The following is a 19,140-nucleotide window of genomic DNA, read 5'->3' as shown; positions in this document are numbered from 1 at the left end:
GCTTTGCACAAGGGTTTTAGTGCATACTGACCACTCCGCTTTGAGGTATTTGATTGCAAAGAAGGATACAAAACCAAGGTTCATTAGATGGTTGCTACTATTGATAGAGTTTGATTATGAGGCAAAAGATAGAAAAGGGACCGAAAATCATGTTGTTGATGACTTGTCAAGATTAGAGGACGAAGCTATGCGAGAGTTGGGTGAAAAGACCGAAATTGATGATACCGTCCCTGATGAGAATATATTGGCCGCTTCTCATGACTTAATTTCGTGGTTCACCGACCTTGTGATTTATCTGGCTAGTGACATAATCCCATCGGACTTGTCCTTCCATCACAGGAAAAAGTTAACGCATGATGTGAAAAAGTTCTTTTGGGACGGACCTTATTTATATAGGAGTTGTGCGGATGGGCTTATTCGCTGTTGCGTGTTGGAAGTTGAGATGTTAAGTGTTTTGGCGGCATGCCATTCTTCGCTTGTAGGTGGGGATCATAGTGGTGCCTGTACCACCCACAAGATTTTGCAGTGAGGGTACTATTGGCCAACCATCCACCAAGATTCTCATGAGTTCCCCAAGGCATGTGATAGGTGCCAAAGATATGGAGTCATTTCGAAAAGGCAAGAGCTCCCTTTAAATTCCATTCTCGTGATCGAGTTGTTTTATGTATGGGGCATTGATTTTATAGGCCCGTTTGTGAGTTCTCATGGAAGGAAATATTCTTGTGGTGGTGGATTATGTGTCAAAATGGATGGAAGCCATAGCACTTGCCAACAATGAAGGGAAGAGTGTCACAGCGTTATTGAAAAAGAACATCTTCTCATGATTCGGCACACCAAGGGCCATTATTATTGATTGGAGATCCCACTTTGGCAACAAATTGTTCGAACGACTATTGGAGAAATATAGGGTTCGCCACAATATAACAATTCCATACCATCCACAAACTAGTGGGCAAGTTGAGGTGTCCAACACAGAAATCAACAGATTCTTTTGAAAACGGTGAATACTAATAGAACAGATTGGTCAAGGAGGCTTGATAATGCTCTTTGGGGTTACCGGACTTCATACAAGACCCCCATACGTATGTCTCCATACAAACATGTATATGGACAAGCTTGCTACTTGTCGGTTAAGTTAGAGCACAAGGTCATGTGGGCAATGAAAAAAATGAAGATGGATCGGAATGAATCAGTAGAACAAAGACTTAATGGGTTGACTGAGCTTGATGAGTTTTGCCTAAAAGCATATCAAAGTTCAGCCCTCTATAAAGATATGATGAAGAAGTACCATGACGAAAAGATTGAGAAGCGCGAATTTGTGTTTGGGGATTTGGTTCTTCTGTTTAACTCTAGGTTGCGCTTGTTTTCGGGAAAACTCAAGTCCAAATGGACTAGTCCATTCTTGATCACTACAATGTTCCCACATGGAGCGGTTGAGTTGGAGAACAATGAGGGTGCAAGGTTCACGGTAAATGGGCAAAGAATCAAGATATACCAAGGGCATGCGGAGAGTGCCCATGAAGTGGTTGATACATATAACCTTGATGAAGTCTGAGTAGGCAAGGGTCTTTCGTCGTGCCACGACGTTAACTCAAGATATTCTTGGGAGGCAACCCAATGTGTATCCTCAAAAAAATAATAGGTTCTTCTTTTCTTTATAGGAATATTTGCATTATTTTGTTTCATTTTCTTTTACTCAATTTCCTGTGTTAATTTTCTTTTAATTTTTTTATTATGTTGGCTAGAGAGTAGTTTAGGGTCCGTCTCTAAAAAATAGTATCCAAAAAACACAAAAAGAATGGCTTATTGGGTGTTCAATGTGCAGGAAAAAACTACAAGAATACATACCTCATAACAGGGCATACCTTACTATTATCTGCGATAGGATATAAGACTCCATTATCCAACAACTTAATAATATCCTTCTTAACTGCCTATTGCATAGGTGGATTCAAACATCTTTGGTGCTCAATACTTGGCTTGTCATCGGGCATGAGTGGGATTTTGTGTGAACAAAATATTGGGTGGGATCCCAATAATATCCGCAATAGTCTAACCAATGGCTCGTTTGACTCACTTTAACACTTCTACCAGACACTCTTGTTGTTCCACATTCAAATCTGAAGCAATGTTAACCAGTAAAGGGTCATCTCTTCCAAGGAATACATGCCTCAGAAAAGGTGGTAGGGCCTTAAGCTTTAATTTTGGGGCCTCCTCAATAGATGGTTTCACGAATGGAGACTCGTGATGCTTCATATCTAACTCAAATTTCTTTGGTTTAAACCAAAATTCACCTGGATCAAATGCCGCAACAAATGACCCATTCTCTTCAATACCATCACCCTCATAATTCATGATCAGTGTCGCTAGTGCCTCAACACCAAGGCGCTCTTCAATTTGGAGCTCAGGCTTACTCTCAACCCTGTAGGATATAGTATATATCATTTGGAGCTCACCACTTTTCTTCATGTACCTACAAATATTGAAATTTTCTTCTTTATTGTTTAGCCGAAACTTCATCTGCCCTTTTTCCATGTCAACCAAAGAGCGACCGGTAGCAAGGAATGGCCTCAAAAGAATAATAGGCATCTCAAAATCCACCTCACAATGAAGAATCACAAAATCGGCTGGGAATATAAATAACTCCACCTTCACTAACACATCGTACAGTATCCCAATAGGCCTCTTCATCGTTCGATCGGCCATCAGTAACCGCATCGCAGTAGTAGATATTTGGTCCATTTGCAACTCAATATGCTTGATTGAGATTGCATGTACATCCATATTTTTCCGAATATTAGGAAAATCACCTCTCAACTTTTTGGCGTGCTCATCACTAGCATCGAACTTTCTCATCATCTTTTGGAACATATCTTCAACTTGTTCCATACTACCTCCACCATCCGTAAGATTAACTTTCCTATTTTGAGGTGGAATATAGGGCCCACTTCAATCGTTTCTGTTACCATTACCCAGTTAAAGTTGTTGTCGTGTTTGTAGTTTCCATGTCAAACATAATTGCCCTCTCTGTTGTAATTCCCATAGTTCTGACCTTGATTTCCTTAACCTTGGCCCCAATTCTCCTTATTGGAGCCTTAGGATTTGTTCGGGAATCCCTTGTCTTCTCATTCACTATATAAGAATCCTCTTCATAAATAGTAGTCTTCCGCTGGAGGTGGTGATTAAGTTAAATAATTTACCCGATTTAATTTCTCTGCACCGTAGGGACATGTTTCAATATCAACATGAGCTCAGTTATCATTTGAGCCATCTCTTCAAGAATCTCATATGCGGTTGGGATGCGTGTAGCTTGCATTGCAAAGTTGTTTCTTCCAGTGCCCGACTTTCTAGTGCTCCAAGCGTTACTGTTGGGAGAGATTTTCTCCAACTTCTACGTGATCTCTACCTACGCGCATTAACCATAAGAACAACCTTCAAAAGTATATAGCACTTCCTTATTATTATCATCTTGCCCCTGCTAGAAGTACTCTTTCAACAACTCATCATCAATGCTCTGGTTTGGGACACTTCTCACGAATGAGGTTAATCTATCCCAAGAGCTACTCACGACTCCCAAGGCAATGCCACAAAGTTTTTCACTCTATCTTCGTGGTTGAGCTTTTTACACACCGGGTAGTACATTACGAGGATTACATCCCTCAACTCGTACCAAGTATAGATCGAATTATAGGGAAACTCAGTAAACCAAATTGCAGCCTCTACCATTAGTGAGAGAGGGAACACTCTTAACCAGATGACATCCATGTCATGTCTGGCCTCCCTACAGAGCACCTATACACCGACCTCATCTGGATCCTCAGATGGTAACCTCGAAAAAAAATCTCTGGCTGTGAGCATCTACATAAAGGTACTAGTTACCACAATGGTGTGAGCCTTTGGTAGAGGAGGTAGGACAAGAGGCCCGTTAGAGTCAGTGATGTTGATATTGCCCCTATATATATACTGAGATTGTGGAACTGGACGTTGCCTCCTCAAAGCACCATCGCCAGGGTTCTCCATAATACTTGGTTGTGAGAATTAACTAGCGGAGGAAGATGATAGTTTATCCCATCATCTAGATTTGTGGGATTCTGTCTGTCATTCATTCTTCGGAGTGTCCGGTTAAGTTCAGGGTCCAATAGTACAATTGGTTCTCCTCGGATCTGTGTACTTGGCATACACTATAGCTAGACATGTGACAAATAAAAACAAGAGATAAAAGTAAAATTAGGTTGGGGTCGATTCCAACAATTAGGTTGGGGTTGATCCCACGAGGAAAATTATACGATTACATCTATGTAGTCAAGTACTTTCTAAAACTATTAATTATAGGGTGTTTTTTTGAACAAAAGTGTTGGAATATTGTGAAATCAAACAAGTATCAAGAGTAAATTATTGGTGTTTATGAAGTTGTGAAAGAAACTAGGGTGTAAGTATTTCGCATAGGTTCATAACGACATAATCCTAGCTATAACAATTCTTCACTAGTGTTTTCAATGCAATGTGATAAGTTATGTATCTCTAAATCCTTGGTCTGGCATTTAGAGAATTTCACCTCGTACATTGGTCCGGCTACGTGTGTCTAAGTTACTAATCCTTAACTTTACTTCATATTAAGCATCATATTCGATGTTTAGCTTAGTTATTACGTTGCACCAATCGAAACTAGCCTATTAGATAGTATCAACTAATCTATGTCGATAATATTTTTCCTATTAACTACCCCCTTTGTCCGGCAAGTAGCAATAAGGCGAGTTATAACGCGTGCACTCGTTAAAATAACTTCTACACACAAGAATTATCTATCATGTAATAACCTATTTGAGAATTGTTAATTAGCTAGGTTTATTTTGTTAATCACTCATGGTTCCCCCAAACCTAGATGTGGATTTAGTTACCCATGCTTAGAAGAACACGATTCATAATTGATAAATAATAAATCATGAACTTTGAAAAAATTGAAGAAAATCCAAAAATTCAACTTGAAATCACACAATTATCTTCAACACCAAATCCGGAAATGTGAATTAATTGTAAAAACACTACTCCAAGAACAAAAGTATGGAATTAGTAAAAGAATCCAACCCCCAAAAAATGAGGTTTTTACCCTAATTATAACAAAAACAGTCATAAATTAAAAAGAGTTCAAATAGGGAAATTTTGTTCAAAATGCGGCTTCAATCGACGACCACCCATAGACAGTCAATCGATGATATGACGGACCGTTTACTCCCTCCGTTGGTCCGTATTTAGCATCTTTTATCAGCCTTCACTTTTCATCTTCTCTAATCCAATCGACTGACCAATAGCACGGTCCGTCGATACATCTACGGTCCTTCGATGCTTCTCGTCGTTCCATACTTACCTTCTCTTCTACCGCCGATCCTTCTGTAGCCCCACACTTAGTAATGATTCCCCGAGTTACTTCCAGGTGCCTGAACCTTCAATCGATGTTCATCACCTACAGTCTGTCAATGGGACGACGGACCATCGATGGCTTCGTGATTCATTTCTGCACTGTTTCTTCACAGCCTTCTGAATTTTCGTTTTGGACAACTTTCCTTCAAAACAAAGATAAAGCATATTAAATTACTACAAAAAGGCTATACATACACACCAATCTTAAGGAAAAAGCATTGAAAGTACTGTGAAACCATGATACATCACTAAAAACCCTAACCCTAACCCTAAACCATAAATCTAAAAGCCAAAGCCAAAAATACACAAATGCAAATATCATAAACTATACCATACATATTAGCCCTCAAAAGTTAAACCCTAATCAATTAAACCTAAAAAAAGGTACACCAAAACCTTAAACCTAACCCTAACCCTAACCCTAAATCCTATACTCTAAACCCTATTTTTAAAAAAAATAGTCCATAAAAATCCTAAATCCAAATTACCAAAACCCAATCATTAAAAACTAAACCATTAATATTAAACATCAAATCTTGAATCCTAAACCCAAAAATCTAAACAAAAACCAAAACCCTAAACCTAAACCTAAACCTAACTCTAAACCATAAAGCCGAAACCATAATCCCAAAAAACCATAAACCAATAATTGAATAGTAAACCACATATTTTAAAACTCCAATGCTAAATGTTTAAACATAAAACATAAAAAAGAAACCTACACCATAACACTAATCCTTACCCTAACCCTAACCCTAAAACCTTATCCCCTAAGTCCAACAACAAATCCTAAGTCCAAAATACAAAAACCAAAATATTAAACACTAAATCATATATTTTAAACCTCAAACCCTAAAACCCAAAAAAAAAACTAAACCTTAACAAAAACCCTAACTCTTACCTTAGCCCTAACCCTAATCCTAAACCATCAACCCAGAAACTCAAGCCTAAAGTACCAAACCCCCAAAATTAAACAGTAAACGTAGATTTTAAACAAAAAATCCTAAGACCCAAAATCTAAAACCTAAAAAACACATAAATCCTAGCCACAACACTATACCTAACATGAATCCTAACCCTAACCCTAAATTAATCCAAACCGTAACCCTAAACCCTAAACCCTAAATCCCAAGCCCACAATACATTACCCCTCATTTCCCTGATTTTTTATCTCTCTACATTTTCCATCTCTTCGCATAAACTCTCTGCAATGGATACTGTTCTGTCGCCAAGGCGCGCCGCTGCACAGGCACGTGCGCCGCCGGTGGTAAGCAAAACACCGGCGGACCAAAGCCAACTTGAGCGTCTGGACAAGGGCAACAAACCCCATAGTAGCACGCTCCTCGATCTACCTCAGAACTCTTCAAAATCGCAGTTAAAAGATGCAATCAACACTGCGCAGGAAGAGGATTTTCATAGAGAACTTGAAAATATTTCCCAATGAATTTCTGGGTGGAATCGAGAAGAAAGGATGATGGCAATGAATTCATCGCATCACGGTTTACTACGTATCAAAAAATCAGCTAATTCCACCTTCGTAATCGACCAAAATTGAGAGGCGGAGGTTGAAGGAATAACGACTGCGTCGCCAGAGTCAAAATCTCAAATTCGATCGACTTCTAGTCAAATTTGAAAAGATTTGACAACTGGGGTTTGGTCCCCCAATGATGATGTCCATCTCACCCAAATTTCGTGAAATGAAGGTTGGATTGGACGGCAGGGAAAACTTCAGTGGCGGAAGAGCTTGAATCGTTGGAATTCATGGAACCATTTCAAACGAGTCTGATTCTCAAGCTTAGAATATCCATCCAACAGCTATCTCCAACCAATTCAAAGGGACAAACAGCAATAACAACAATTCAACAACTTTCATTGATCCAAATTCCATATTACAATAGGAAAAACATGAAAGCGAAGGGGAGATCTTTGTGTCTGATCGAAAGGCCAAGCAAAACACCTATGTTGAGTATTCCAAGTCAATCGAAGCAAAAACAATTGGAAATGAAAACAAAACACAACAAGAGGAGAATTCGATGGTGCAGCAGGGCAATAACAGAAGCAATATGAGGATGCAAACTGAAACCTCATCAAATGATACAAACTCATCAAACTTCTCCTTTGGTATAGTTGGTAATTCATCCTCCATAATTGCTTCGTTTAATGCAGGTATTGTCCGAAGCATATCTCACCAAGATGATCAAGGTGAGGAGAATGGGAATGGACAACTCCACAGGAAAGCATAAACAAGCCAAAAACATGATCAACCATCCAAAGAATTGCAGCATAGAGTAGAAGATCAAAGGAATGCTAGAAGCAGTAAGCAGGGCTTAGAAAAGGTGCAAGGTAGTTTTGGGAAGTAGAATGAGCAATCGAAAAACACGAACAACCAAAGACCAGTCAACTCATAAAATCAGTCAATTGTGGAGTACCAGAAAAACTTCCCCAATATATCAAACAACTACTCTAGGTATGAGCCTAACTCTCAACCTGATAGAGTTAATAAGCAGGGTATTAATGTGATTCAGACAACTGCTAGAAATCCTAACTCTCAACAGCTTGTTCAGAATGCTAACAACAATGCTAAAAATGACAAAAGATCTGAACCTGCACCATATACTGTGGTGCAATCCTTTACTACAAGGTTGAGATACAATCAGTCTAAGAACGAAATCCCTATTGTTTTAAATGATCCTATACATACGACTAGACAAGGATTTCGAGTTTTTCTTCATGAAGAGGATGACTATTATGTGAAATTTGTTGAGGTTTGTAAATACACACTTGTGGGGAAGTTTACCAATACGATGCCAAATATTGAATTGGTGAGAAAAAACTTTATTTTACAAAATCAACTAATAGGAAGTGTAAATATAACTCACTTCGATGCTAGACATGTTTATATTGACCTTTATAATGAGTTTGACTACCAAACAGTTTTGATGAAACGTAGAATGAATATTGAAGGGCGAGTGATGAGAATACAAGCATGGACCCCTGATTTTACCCTGAAAGAGGAAACCCCCATTGTTCCTATTTGGGTGGCTATCCTTGGCCTACCATGGCATTGTTATAACAAATCTCTCTTAATGACTATTTTGGAGTTTATTGGGAAGGTTTTATTTCTAGACTCACCATCTTCCCAAAGAACTAGAGGTAGCACCTTGAGGGTAAAAGTTCAAGTGGATCTTACTAAAACTAGGCCCAATTATGTTTGGTTGGGATTCAAGAACTCACACCCCAACAAAGGAAGATGGTTAAAGGTGGAATATGAAGGGATTCGAAACTACTGTTTGTATTGTAAACATCAAGGCCACATGGATGAAGAATGTACAATCAAAAGAAGGGATTATGAGTTCAAGAAAAGGAAGGAAATAGAGGCTGGAAAAAAGAGTAAAAAGCAGGCTGAAATTAAAATTCTCAGGAACAGGTAAAAATGACAAATGAGGCTGCTGGAAGGACACAAAATCAGCAGAATAGGGTGGTAAAAAAAACTTTGCCAATGAAACAACTTACAAGCCATCAACAAGAGAAAGACACCTTCAGCCAGAATGAACCAGACTAGAAGGTAGTGTTACAGGAAGAGCAGTGGGAGACTCAAAGAAAGAAACATTACAAAAACCAGGAAACTACAGTGTGGTAACCAATTTCACCACAAACACAAAGAAGTAGGAACAACCAACATAAGGAACAAGAAACAGCAGGTGTGGCTAATATCCCAACACAAAATATTTTTTCTAACCATGGAGTGCAGGAACAATAGGAGACAGAAAATAGAGAGAAAGAACACAACAGTAGAATAGAAACACAACAGAACCAACAAAAACAAGGGGTTAATAACAACTCACATGCAATAAAAAGAAACAACATAAACAATGAACAAAACAGCAGGCTGCTGCAGATCACAAACACAAGACCACATGTATTGACTCAATGCTCCCAAATCCCAGAACACTCAATATTATTAATGTTGATGCTGGTTATACTGAAGATGTTTCTGGAGCTATGTATGTGGGGTGTAAGGAGATAGCCACTAGCTTGCAGGATGGGGCTCCAAGGGGTTTCCACCATGAAAAACTTCACTTCAAGAAGCAAGATGTGAATACTGTCACTGCTAGCAGACCTAACACTAGGCTCTTCTCCTATAGATCTTCCCAATGATAAGTACAATCATATTGAATGTGAAGGGGATCAACACTCAAGGGGTGTTCGAGAGACTCAAGATGCTCAGGAAGCTCCACCATTTATCTGTTATTGCCATTTTGGAACATTTCTTAGATATTGTTCATGTTCAAAACTTCAAAGTGCACTTAAACATGAAAAATTCTATTAATAATTGTAATGGTAAGTTTTGGGTTTTCTTGAGCAGTGATATTGACTATAATATTCTTGATGAAGATGAACAACAAATCACTTGTAACATGAAACCCAATGAACTACAATATCAATTTACTAGTATCTTTTTCTATGCTAAATGCAAAGATCTCCTCAGAAGACCTCTTTGGGATAAAATTATTCAGCAATGTACCTTGAATAATAATCCTTCGTGTGTTGTTGGTGATTTAATGTTATAACTTCTGTTGAATAAAAACATGGAGCTTTGCCTTATAACATGAGGAAAAGTACAGAGCTTATTGCTGTCATTAAAGCTTGTGGCCTCTTAGACATAGGTTTTAGTGGTCAAAAATTTTCTTGGTCCAACAAGAGGGGTATTAATCACAGAATCTGGAAGAGACTTGACACAACGATTGTAAATGATTCTTGGTTGGAAAATATTCCTCAAACCACTATAACACACTTATCATATACTGGGTCTAATCATTGTCCCCTTCTTATGGAAATGATTTCCAAAACATCTGATCACATCAAGTACTTCAGATTTCACAAATTTTGGGTAGACAGCCCTCACTTCATGGAAACAGTAAAACCGTGTTGGGATAAGGAAGTGGCAGTTATAGATATGTGGATATTTCACAAAAAATATGTAAAGACGGTCAAACACTCTTAGTAGTTTGTCTTGGAGAGAATTTGGTGATATTTTCCAAAAGGTTAGGATGTAAGAGGAACTGCACAATGGTGAAGAAAACTACATCACTAACCAAAGTGACTCAAATAGAAGTATCCTCCATGAGATTAATGCTAAGTACATCAAGTTGCTCAAGTTGGAAAACACTATTTTGAAACAAAAAACACAACTTCAATGGTTTAAGGAGGGTGATACTAACTCTAAGTACTTCCATTCTATTATAAGGGGAAGAAGAAAGAAGTTATTTATTCATAAAGTTGTCAATGAAAATGGAGACCGGATACAAGGTGATGTCAACATTGCTCAAGTAGCTTGTGAACACTTCATGGAAATATTTAGTGGTGAAGCAAAACGTATCAATGCGCATAATTTGGAATGTATTGCAAGAATGATTAGTCAAGAGCAAAATACTCAACTTTCCAATATGCCAAGTATGGATGAACTTAAAGAGGTGGTCTTTTCTATGAATCCTAATTCTGCAGCTGGGCCAGATGGTATGAATGGGGGTTGTACAGGCCTTTTTTCAGTGGATAGATGAATCCTAAATACTTCTCCCATTCTTGCATTGTTTTGCTCCCTAAAGTGAACAATCCAAACAAGATGACTGTGTTTAGGCCTATAAGTCTAAGTAACTTCACTAGCAAGATCATATCTAAGCTAGTGAGTAACAGACTTAGTCCTATCCTACCTGCCTTAATCACTCCTAACCAGTGCAGATTTGTTAAAGGCATAAGTATTTCAGAGAATATTATGCTAGCACGGTAAATCATTCTTCATATGAAAAAACCCAATATTGGTAGCAATGTCTTCGTTAAACTAGATATGGCAAAGATTATTAAAGGGGGTCATGGTCTTATATCTGTCTATTTTTAAGGAAAATGGGATTTGCTGTGGTGTTTATTGAAATGGTATGGAGAATCATAGCTAACAACTGGTACTCAATCATAGTCAATGGTAAGAGATACAACTTTTTTCATTCCACTAGAGGTCTCAAGCAAGGTGATCCCCTTTCTCCGACCCTATTTATTTTAGGTGTGGAGGTATTATCAAGCTTTCTTAAAAGGATTCATAATCTTCCAGATTACCATGATTTTATTATGGAAATGAGGGGGCCATAGGTTAACCATTTGAGCTTTGCACATGATATGATTTTGGTAAACTCTGGGAGTTGAAAAACATAGAAGCTCCTAATGACTACCTAAAAGAAGTATGCAAATACTTTTGAAAAACTCATCAATGGAGATAAAAGTCACTTTATGCTACACTCTAATGCTTTTAATAGCACTAGAGATAGAAGAAAGAGACTTACATGTTTTAAACAAAAGCAAGGTCCTATTACTTACCTAGGCTGCCCTTTATTTGTTGGTAGGCCTAAGAATATTTATTTTTGTGACCTTGTTAATAAAGTTGTTTGCAGGATTACAGGGTGGCAAACCAAATAACTTAGCTACAGGGGCAAGGCAATACTTACAAAACATGTGTTACAAGCTCTTCCTATCCATTTACTTTCTGCAGTAACTCCTCCAACTACTATTCTAAAGCAAATTCAAATGCTTATGGCTGATTTTTTTGTAGGGGTGGAATAGTGATAGGAAGAAATACCATTGGGCTTCTTGTAAGAACCTAAGCTTCCTATATGATGAGGGAGGAGTGGGCATGAGGAACATAAAATATATATGCAAGCCATTCAAATCAAAGAAATGGTGGATTTTTAGAACCAAGCAAACACTGTGGGGTGATTTCCTGAGGGCAAAGTACTTCCAAAGGTTCAATCCAGTCAGCAAAAAATGGGACACTGGAGAGTCATTAACTTGGAAATACATGTTGAAGAATAGGCCACAAGTTGAACAACACATCCAATGGAAACTTAAAGATGGAAACTATTCCTTTTGGTTGGATAATTTGCTAGGCACTGGACCATTAGCAGGATTCACCACCACCACCAACAGATTCAATAACTCCAAAGTTGCAGATTTTTGGGAGGAAGGGAGGTGGAGCTGGAGAAGGCACCAGCCAGTCAGCTCTCTAACATCCTAGCTACAGAAATTTTCCCTCACCAGCACCTACCAGATAAAGCAGTGTGGAAACTCAACACTCATGGAGGCTTCAGCTGCTCATCATCTTGGGAAGGTATTAGGGAAAAAAGGGCTACGAATCACTTCACCTCCCTTTTATGGCATAAGAACATTCCATTTAAATATTCTTTCTTATTGTGGAGAGACCTTAGGGGTAAACTCCCTACTAATGATAAGCGAAATAACTTTGGCATTGAGCCTTCAAATTGTGTTTGCTATTTTGACAGGTCAGGAATAATATTTTCAGCAAAGGAAATTTTGCAGCCTAAGTCTGAAGCAGTTTTGCAGGCACTGTAGGCATGCAACCAAACCACTTTTCTCTGCAGGTGCTCATCCAGCAATGGTGGTCTGCCAGGCCAAAAAATGCAGCCCACAAAATGCTCCTACATGCCACATATATTCATTTATTGGAACCTATGGAAGAACAGGTGTGCAGACAAGTATGTTGGCAAAACAACAAACATAAGAAGGGTCAAATATGCCATATACAAGGACAACTACAAGATGCTTAACACTGCCTTCCCACAAGCTAAATGGCCTGCAAAATGGACAGATTTACTCCAAATGAGTGAAAGGTGTGTGCATGACATCAAGGTGAACATGGTGACTTGGATTAGACCTAAATATAAGTGGCTAAAAGTGAACACTATGGCAGTGCAATTACTAATCCAGGCAGGCTGGGGGATGGTGGTATCTTGAGAGATAAAAATGGCTGATTGGTGATGGCATCCACAACACCACTTGTAGAGGGAATAAACAACAAGGCTGAAATAGAGGCAGCCATCCTTAGATTGACTTGAGCACTAGAACTTGGATATATGAACATAATATTGGAACTTGACTCCCAATTGGTTGTGCATTGGATCTTAAAGAAGGTTGTATCTTAATGGAGTATTATCACACAATTGGGAAGGTTACAAAACCTCTTTTGTCAACCCCAAAACTTCAAGTGCTTACATGTATTCAGGGATGCTAATTGGGTGGCTGATGCACTATCAAAATATAGCCACAAGGCAACTACTCCACAGGTTTACTTCAACAGCCCGCAAATGCCTAAGGAAGCAAAATCATATTATCCCCTTGATCAGTTGTAGATGCCTAGCTTTAGAAGGAAGAAGACGAAAAGGATTAGGTACCTCCTTGATTATCCTGATATCTTTTAAACTTAGGTATAATTAAAATTATAGCTACTTTGAATAGGTTAGTTTAGTTTATAGACTTTCTTGTAAAGGGAGAATCTCCCTAGTTTATGTTTTCTAGATACTTTACATTGAGAGGACTCCTATTCTTAGGTGCTTAGCATTTTTTTTTCATCTTTTATATAGGGGAAGAGTTAACTTCCTTTGGGAAGTTGACTCCTAACAATCATAGGTTGGAGGTAAGGTTTATGCCCCCTCCTTGTATTTTGTTTTTGTTATTAATGATAAGGCATGGGGCTGTCGCTCAGCCCCTACCACTCCAAGGGTAATTCAACTAAAAAAAACCACAATACAAAAACCCAGACATTAAACACTAAACCATATATATTACAACTCAAATCTGTAACCCCTAACCCTAAAACCTAATAAACTACAAAATCCCTAACCCTAACTCTAACCCTACCATAAACCCTAAACCCCAAGCCAAAAATACCAAAACCCAATAATTAAACACTAATCCATTGAAATTAAGCATGACATCCTAAACCCTAAACCAAAAACCCTAACCCTAATCCTATCCTTAACCCCAAAATGCTAAACCCAAAACCCTAAGATCAAAATACCAAAACCTAAACATCAAATACTAAAATATATATTTTAAACCTAAATGCTAAACACTGACAAATAAAAACTAAAAAAACCTACACCCTAACCTTAATTCTAACCCTAACCATAAACACTAAACCCTAAACCCTAAGTCTGCTAAAATAACCTAAGTCAAAAATATTAAAATCCAAAGTGTATTTACTAAACCATTTATTTTAAACCCAAAGATGATCAGCAAATTACTTATGACTTTAATCATAATGAGTTACAAAATCAATTTCCTATTACCTTTTTTGTATGCCAAATGTAAAGAAAACCTCAGACGTCCATTATGGGATAAAATGCTCCAACAGGCTGAGGAAGTGGACAGGCCTTGGTGTTCAGTGGGAGATTATAATGTAATAACAGCAAATGATGAAAAGTTAGTAGGGATACCTTATAACATTAGAAAGAGCATGGATTTCATAGCTATTATTGAGGCCTGTGGGCTAATGGAAATTGTCTTTAGTGTTCAAATATACACTTGGTCTGACAAGAGATGTATTCACCAAAGAATTTGGAAAAGCCTTGATAGGACCCTTATTAATGATAATTGGCTTGACTTGATACTCTAAACAACAATTACTCTCTTATCTTCTATTGGCTCTGATAACTGTTTATATTAGTGGAGATAATCAACAAAGAGAAGGTCCACATGAAGTATTTGAGATCTGTTTACTGCTGGGTAGACAACCTTCAATTCCTGGAGACTGTGAATTATTGTTGGGAGAGGGAGGTGGAAGAATATAGTATGTGGAGATTCAGTAAAAAGCTAAAAATATTATCCAACACTTTTAGTTCTTGGTCTAAGAGAGAATTTTTGGACATTTTTTAAAAAGTTAGAGAGTATGAAGAAAAAGTCAGATGCGCTAAAGGGAATCTGTTGCAGAACAATAGTGACATTAACAGGGAGGCACTCCATGAACTTAATGCTAATTACATTAGATATCTTAAATTGGATGACTCCATTATTAAACAAAAAATTGCACTTTCAGTGGTTCAATAAGGGAGACACCAACTCTAAATTTTTCCATTCTCTGATAAAGGGAAGAAGGATAAAACTGTTTATTCACAGAATTAATGAGAAAGGGTAATGGTTGTAGGGAGAGGAAAACATTGGTAAGGCTTCTTGTGAATACATTCAACAAATTTTTACAGGGGAAGATAAAATTATAAATAAAGATATTCTTGACAGTATCCCTAGAATGGTCAATAAGGAACAAAATGACAGACTCATCAACTTTTCTAACATGGATGAATTGAGAGAAATGGTCTTCTCCACGAACGCCATGTCTCTAGGAGGGTTGAATGGAATGAATTGGAATCTTTTTCAGAAAAGTTGGCACATCATCAATTATGATCTTATGGGAGTGATTCAGGATTTTGGTCAATGGCCAACTGATTCCTAAAAATTTTTCACATTCCTGCATTGTACTTCTACCGAAGGTGAGTAGCCCCAGCAAAATGAAAGAGTTCAGGCCTATTAGCCTTAGTAATTTCATTAACAAAATCATGTCCAAACATTTGAGCAAAAGATTGATCCCTATTCTTTCTAACTTGATTTCTCTCAATCAGTTTTGATTTGTGAAGGGTAGAAGTGTCCCTGAAAACATCATGCTGGCTCAGGAAATTATCCATCAAATCAAAAAGTCTAATATGGTAGTAATGTCATTATGAAGCTGAACATGGCAAAGGCTTATGACAGAGTCTCTTGGGCATATATTTTTCTGGTTTTAAGGAAGATGGGATTTAATGAGATCTTTTTTGAAATGGTGTGGAGAGCTATGGTCAATAATTGGTATTCCATCTTATTAATGGGAAGAGATTTGTTTTTTTTCCAATCCACTAGGGGCCTCAAACAAGGTTACCCCCTTCCCCTGCCCTATTTATTTTAGTTGCAGGGGTGCTCTCAAGATCTTTTGATAGGTTGTATAATCATTCGTATTATCATGGCTTCTTCATGGAAGTGAGAGACCCTTATGTGAATCATTTGGGCTTTGCAGATGATACCATTCTGTTTTATTCACGAAGAACCAAAACTCTCTAAACTCATCATTCAAGCTCTCAATAATTATAAGAAAACATCTGACCAGCTGATCAATAGTGCTAACAGCCATTGCATAGTTTATTCCAATGTTTTTACAAGTACACAAGACAGAATTATAATAATCCCAGGTTTCAAACAAAAACAGGGCCATCTTACTTATCTTGGGTGCCCTCTCGTTATTGGTAGACCTAGGATCATTTATTTTTCTGACCTTGTCACTAAGGAGATTTCATGGATTACAGGGTGGCAGACAAAGTATCTAAGCTATGGGGGAAAGGTAGTTTTAATTAAGCATGTGCTACTAGCTCTCCCATTTCACTTACTCTCACCAATAACTCCTCCTTCTACAGTGCTTAAATAGATTCAAATGCTTATGGCAGATTTTTCTTAGGAAGGAAGAGTGAAAAGAAAAAATATCATTGGACATCATGGTAGAATTTAAACTACCCTATTGAGTAAGGAGGGTTTGGAATAAGAAATCTGAAAGATGTGTGGTAATTGTAATATTCCGGAAAATTACATGTCTAGTGAAGAGTCTAATAGGTCTTTAAGAATGCGTATTGGGGGAACATAGGCATCCCAATGCCTAATATTGAGAAATATTGGGCATAGTATTGAAAATTGGCTAACGGGTATTAGCCAATTTCTATATAATACCCAAATAAGCAAAATATTGGGCATATTAGAAAATATTGGCTTAAAAGGAGTTAGCACATTTTTGTAAGTATTAATGAGTTTGTTAAAGAAATGTACTGTATTGGATAGCCTAAGCTAAATTAATATTTTATTCCTTAAATGACAAATTAGGTACTAGATATCCAAGTTCCAAACCTAGTACCATAGCACATGAACATTTAAAATGATCATGTATATTAAGCATTGCCCAAGGACATGGTGAGGGTCCTTGGGACAATAAGTAAACATTCCCAAATGAACCATAAATAATAGTTATTTATGAAAGTACAACAAACCCATTGGCAAGCACATGTGCAAGACATGTCAAGAAGCAGCCAAAGGAGGGGACCACCCTAAATGAATTCGGTTAGGATAGTTAGGGGGGGAAACGTGCACAAGGGACCACTCCATGTGGGGCCTAACCTCCCTACGAATTCTAAACAAAAACCTACTTCCCCAAATAACTATATAACCTAGTACTAAACAAATTGGACCCATAAGTGGACCCGACAACCTAGGAAAAAAACCAAGTACTAAACTAGTACTAGTTAAAGAGACAACCTAGTACCTAACCTAGGATGGTCCAAAAGGTTAGTTATGTTCCTAACAAGTAAGGGGTACTTTAGTGAATCCCCTATGTTACCTAATTAAATAATTTAGCAAATAATCAATTAATTTAAAAGGGATAAAACCGAAAATAAAAAGAAAATTTTCAGATTTCTGGTAAGATAAGAAAGGGACAACCTAGTACCTAACCTAGGATTGTTCAAAGATTTAGTTAAGATCCTAAAGACTTAAGGGTTCTTTAGTAATTACCCTAGGATACTTAATTAATTAATTTATCTACTTACTTAGTTAATTTAAAGGGGCAAAACCGAAATCACAATACAATTTCAAGATTTCGGTTAAAACACGAAAAAGAAAACGTAGTACCTAACCTAGGATGTTTCAAAGGATTGGTTATTGTCCTAACGACTTATGGATACTTTAGTAATTACCTTAGATTACCTAATTAATTATATTATCACTTTAATTATTTAGTTTGAATTATCAAAATGAAATTCTTACACTAACATAGTACAACTTAAGAAACATCCTAGTACAAACCTAGGATGGTCCAAAAGGGTTAGTTTTTGTTCCAATGACTTGAGGTTACTTTATTATTTACCCTAGGTACCTAAATTAATCAAATTAAGAATTTAATTTATTAATATAAAGTCAAAATATTGACCAAAACCGTAGTCAACACCAATTTCCAGATTTGACTAACTGTTATGTTCTCCTATGTTTAGTCAACTTAGGAGGGAAATTTTTGTAAGTGGTTAATTAGTTTATTAAATTAACTTATTAAACCTAAGTTGTATAATTCAAGATCAGTTATTAAACCTAAAAATCACATTCAAACTCTTAGAAAAAAAGGATGCAAAACAGTAACCAAGCGAGGGAAAGAAAGATAGCAAATTCCATTGATTCTCCTAGACGATTTCAAGGTTTCTCCAAGTTTTAATCCAAGATGGTCTTCATAGATTAAGTTTTACTTAAGAAATGGTTTTCTCTCCTGGAATTCTTTCTCCAGGAGTATTTTCCTTCAAACTATTCTGAAGATCATGAAAACTAGGGTTGTTCCCCTCGTTCTCGTTGAACTTCCCTTCCCTAGTATACTTTTTCTCAATGTTGAATAGTTTAGAGATCATGTTGTTGGGATGTGGTATGGGATGTTCTTAACATGCATTTTTCTTCAAAGATGAGTATTGAATGAACATATGAACTTGTAATTGCACAAAGTTAATCTTATCATGATTATTAATGTAACAACCTGTTTAGTAGGTTCGAGCAGTAAAAATTATTTTGAAAATAACTGACTGGGTCGACGGATCAGGCGACGGACCGTCATGGTCACGACGGGCCGTCGAGGGACTTCGTTCGAAAACACTTAAACTCTGAAAATCTGGGTACTGAGATCGACTCTCTAAACTTCACGACGAAACTGCAGGACGGTCCGTCGTAGGTACGACGGACCGTCACAAACCCTTTACAGAATTTGACTCTCTGAACTTTGTGACGAACCTGCAGGACGGACCGTCATAGACACGACGGACCGTCACAGGTTGCGTAACC

General features: G+C 37.5%; 1 protein-coding gene across 1 annotated transcript; it reads left to right on the top strand.

Annotated features, from left to right (window-relative positions):
• The first annotated feature begins 1,174 nt into the window (after positions 1–1,174).
• On the top strand, positions 1,175–1,555 carry LOC107001127. The gene has a single exon (XM_015199290.1). It carries the CDS (start codon positions 1,175–1,177, stop codon positions 1,553–1,555), a length of 381 nt encoding a protein of 126 aa, XP_015054776.1.
• The last annotated feature ends 17,585 nt before the right edge of the window (positions 1,556–19,140 follow it).

This window comes from Solanum pennellii, chromosome 10, assembly GCF_001406875.1.
Source record: "Solanum pennellii chromosome 10, SPENNV200".
Classification (NCBI taxonomy): domain Eukaryota; kingdom Viridiplantae; phylum Streptophyta; class Magnoliopsida; order Solanales; family Solanaceae; genus Solanum; species Solanum pennellii.
This window is presented reverse-complemented; position numbering and strand designations above follow the sequence as displayed.

Bases quoted from the DNA above. Each gene is read 5' to 3' on its own strand.
- LOC107001127 (XM_015199290.1), top strand. From the start codon at position 1,175: ATGGATCGGAATGAATCAGTAGAACAAAGACTTAATGGGTTGACTGAG.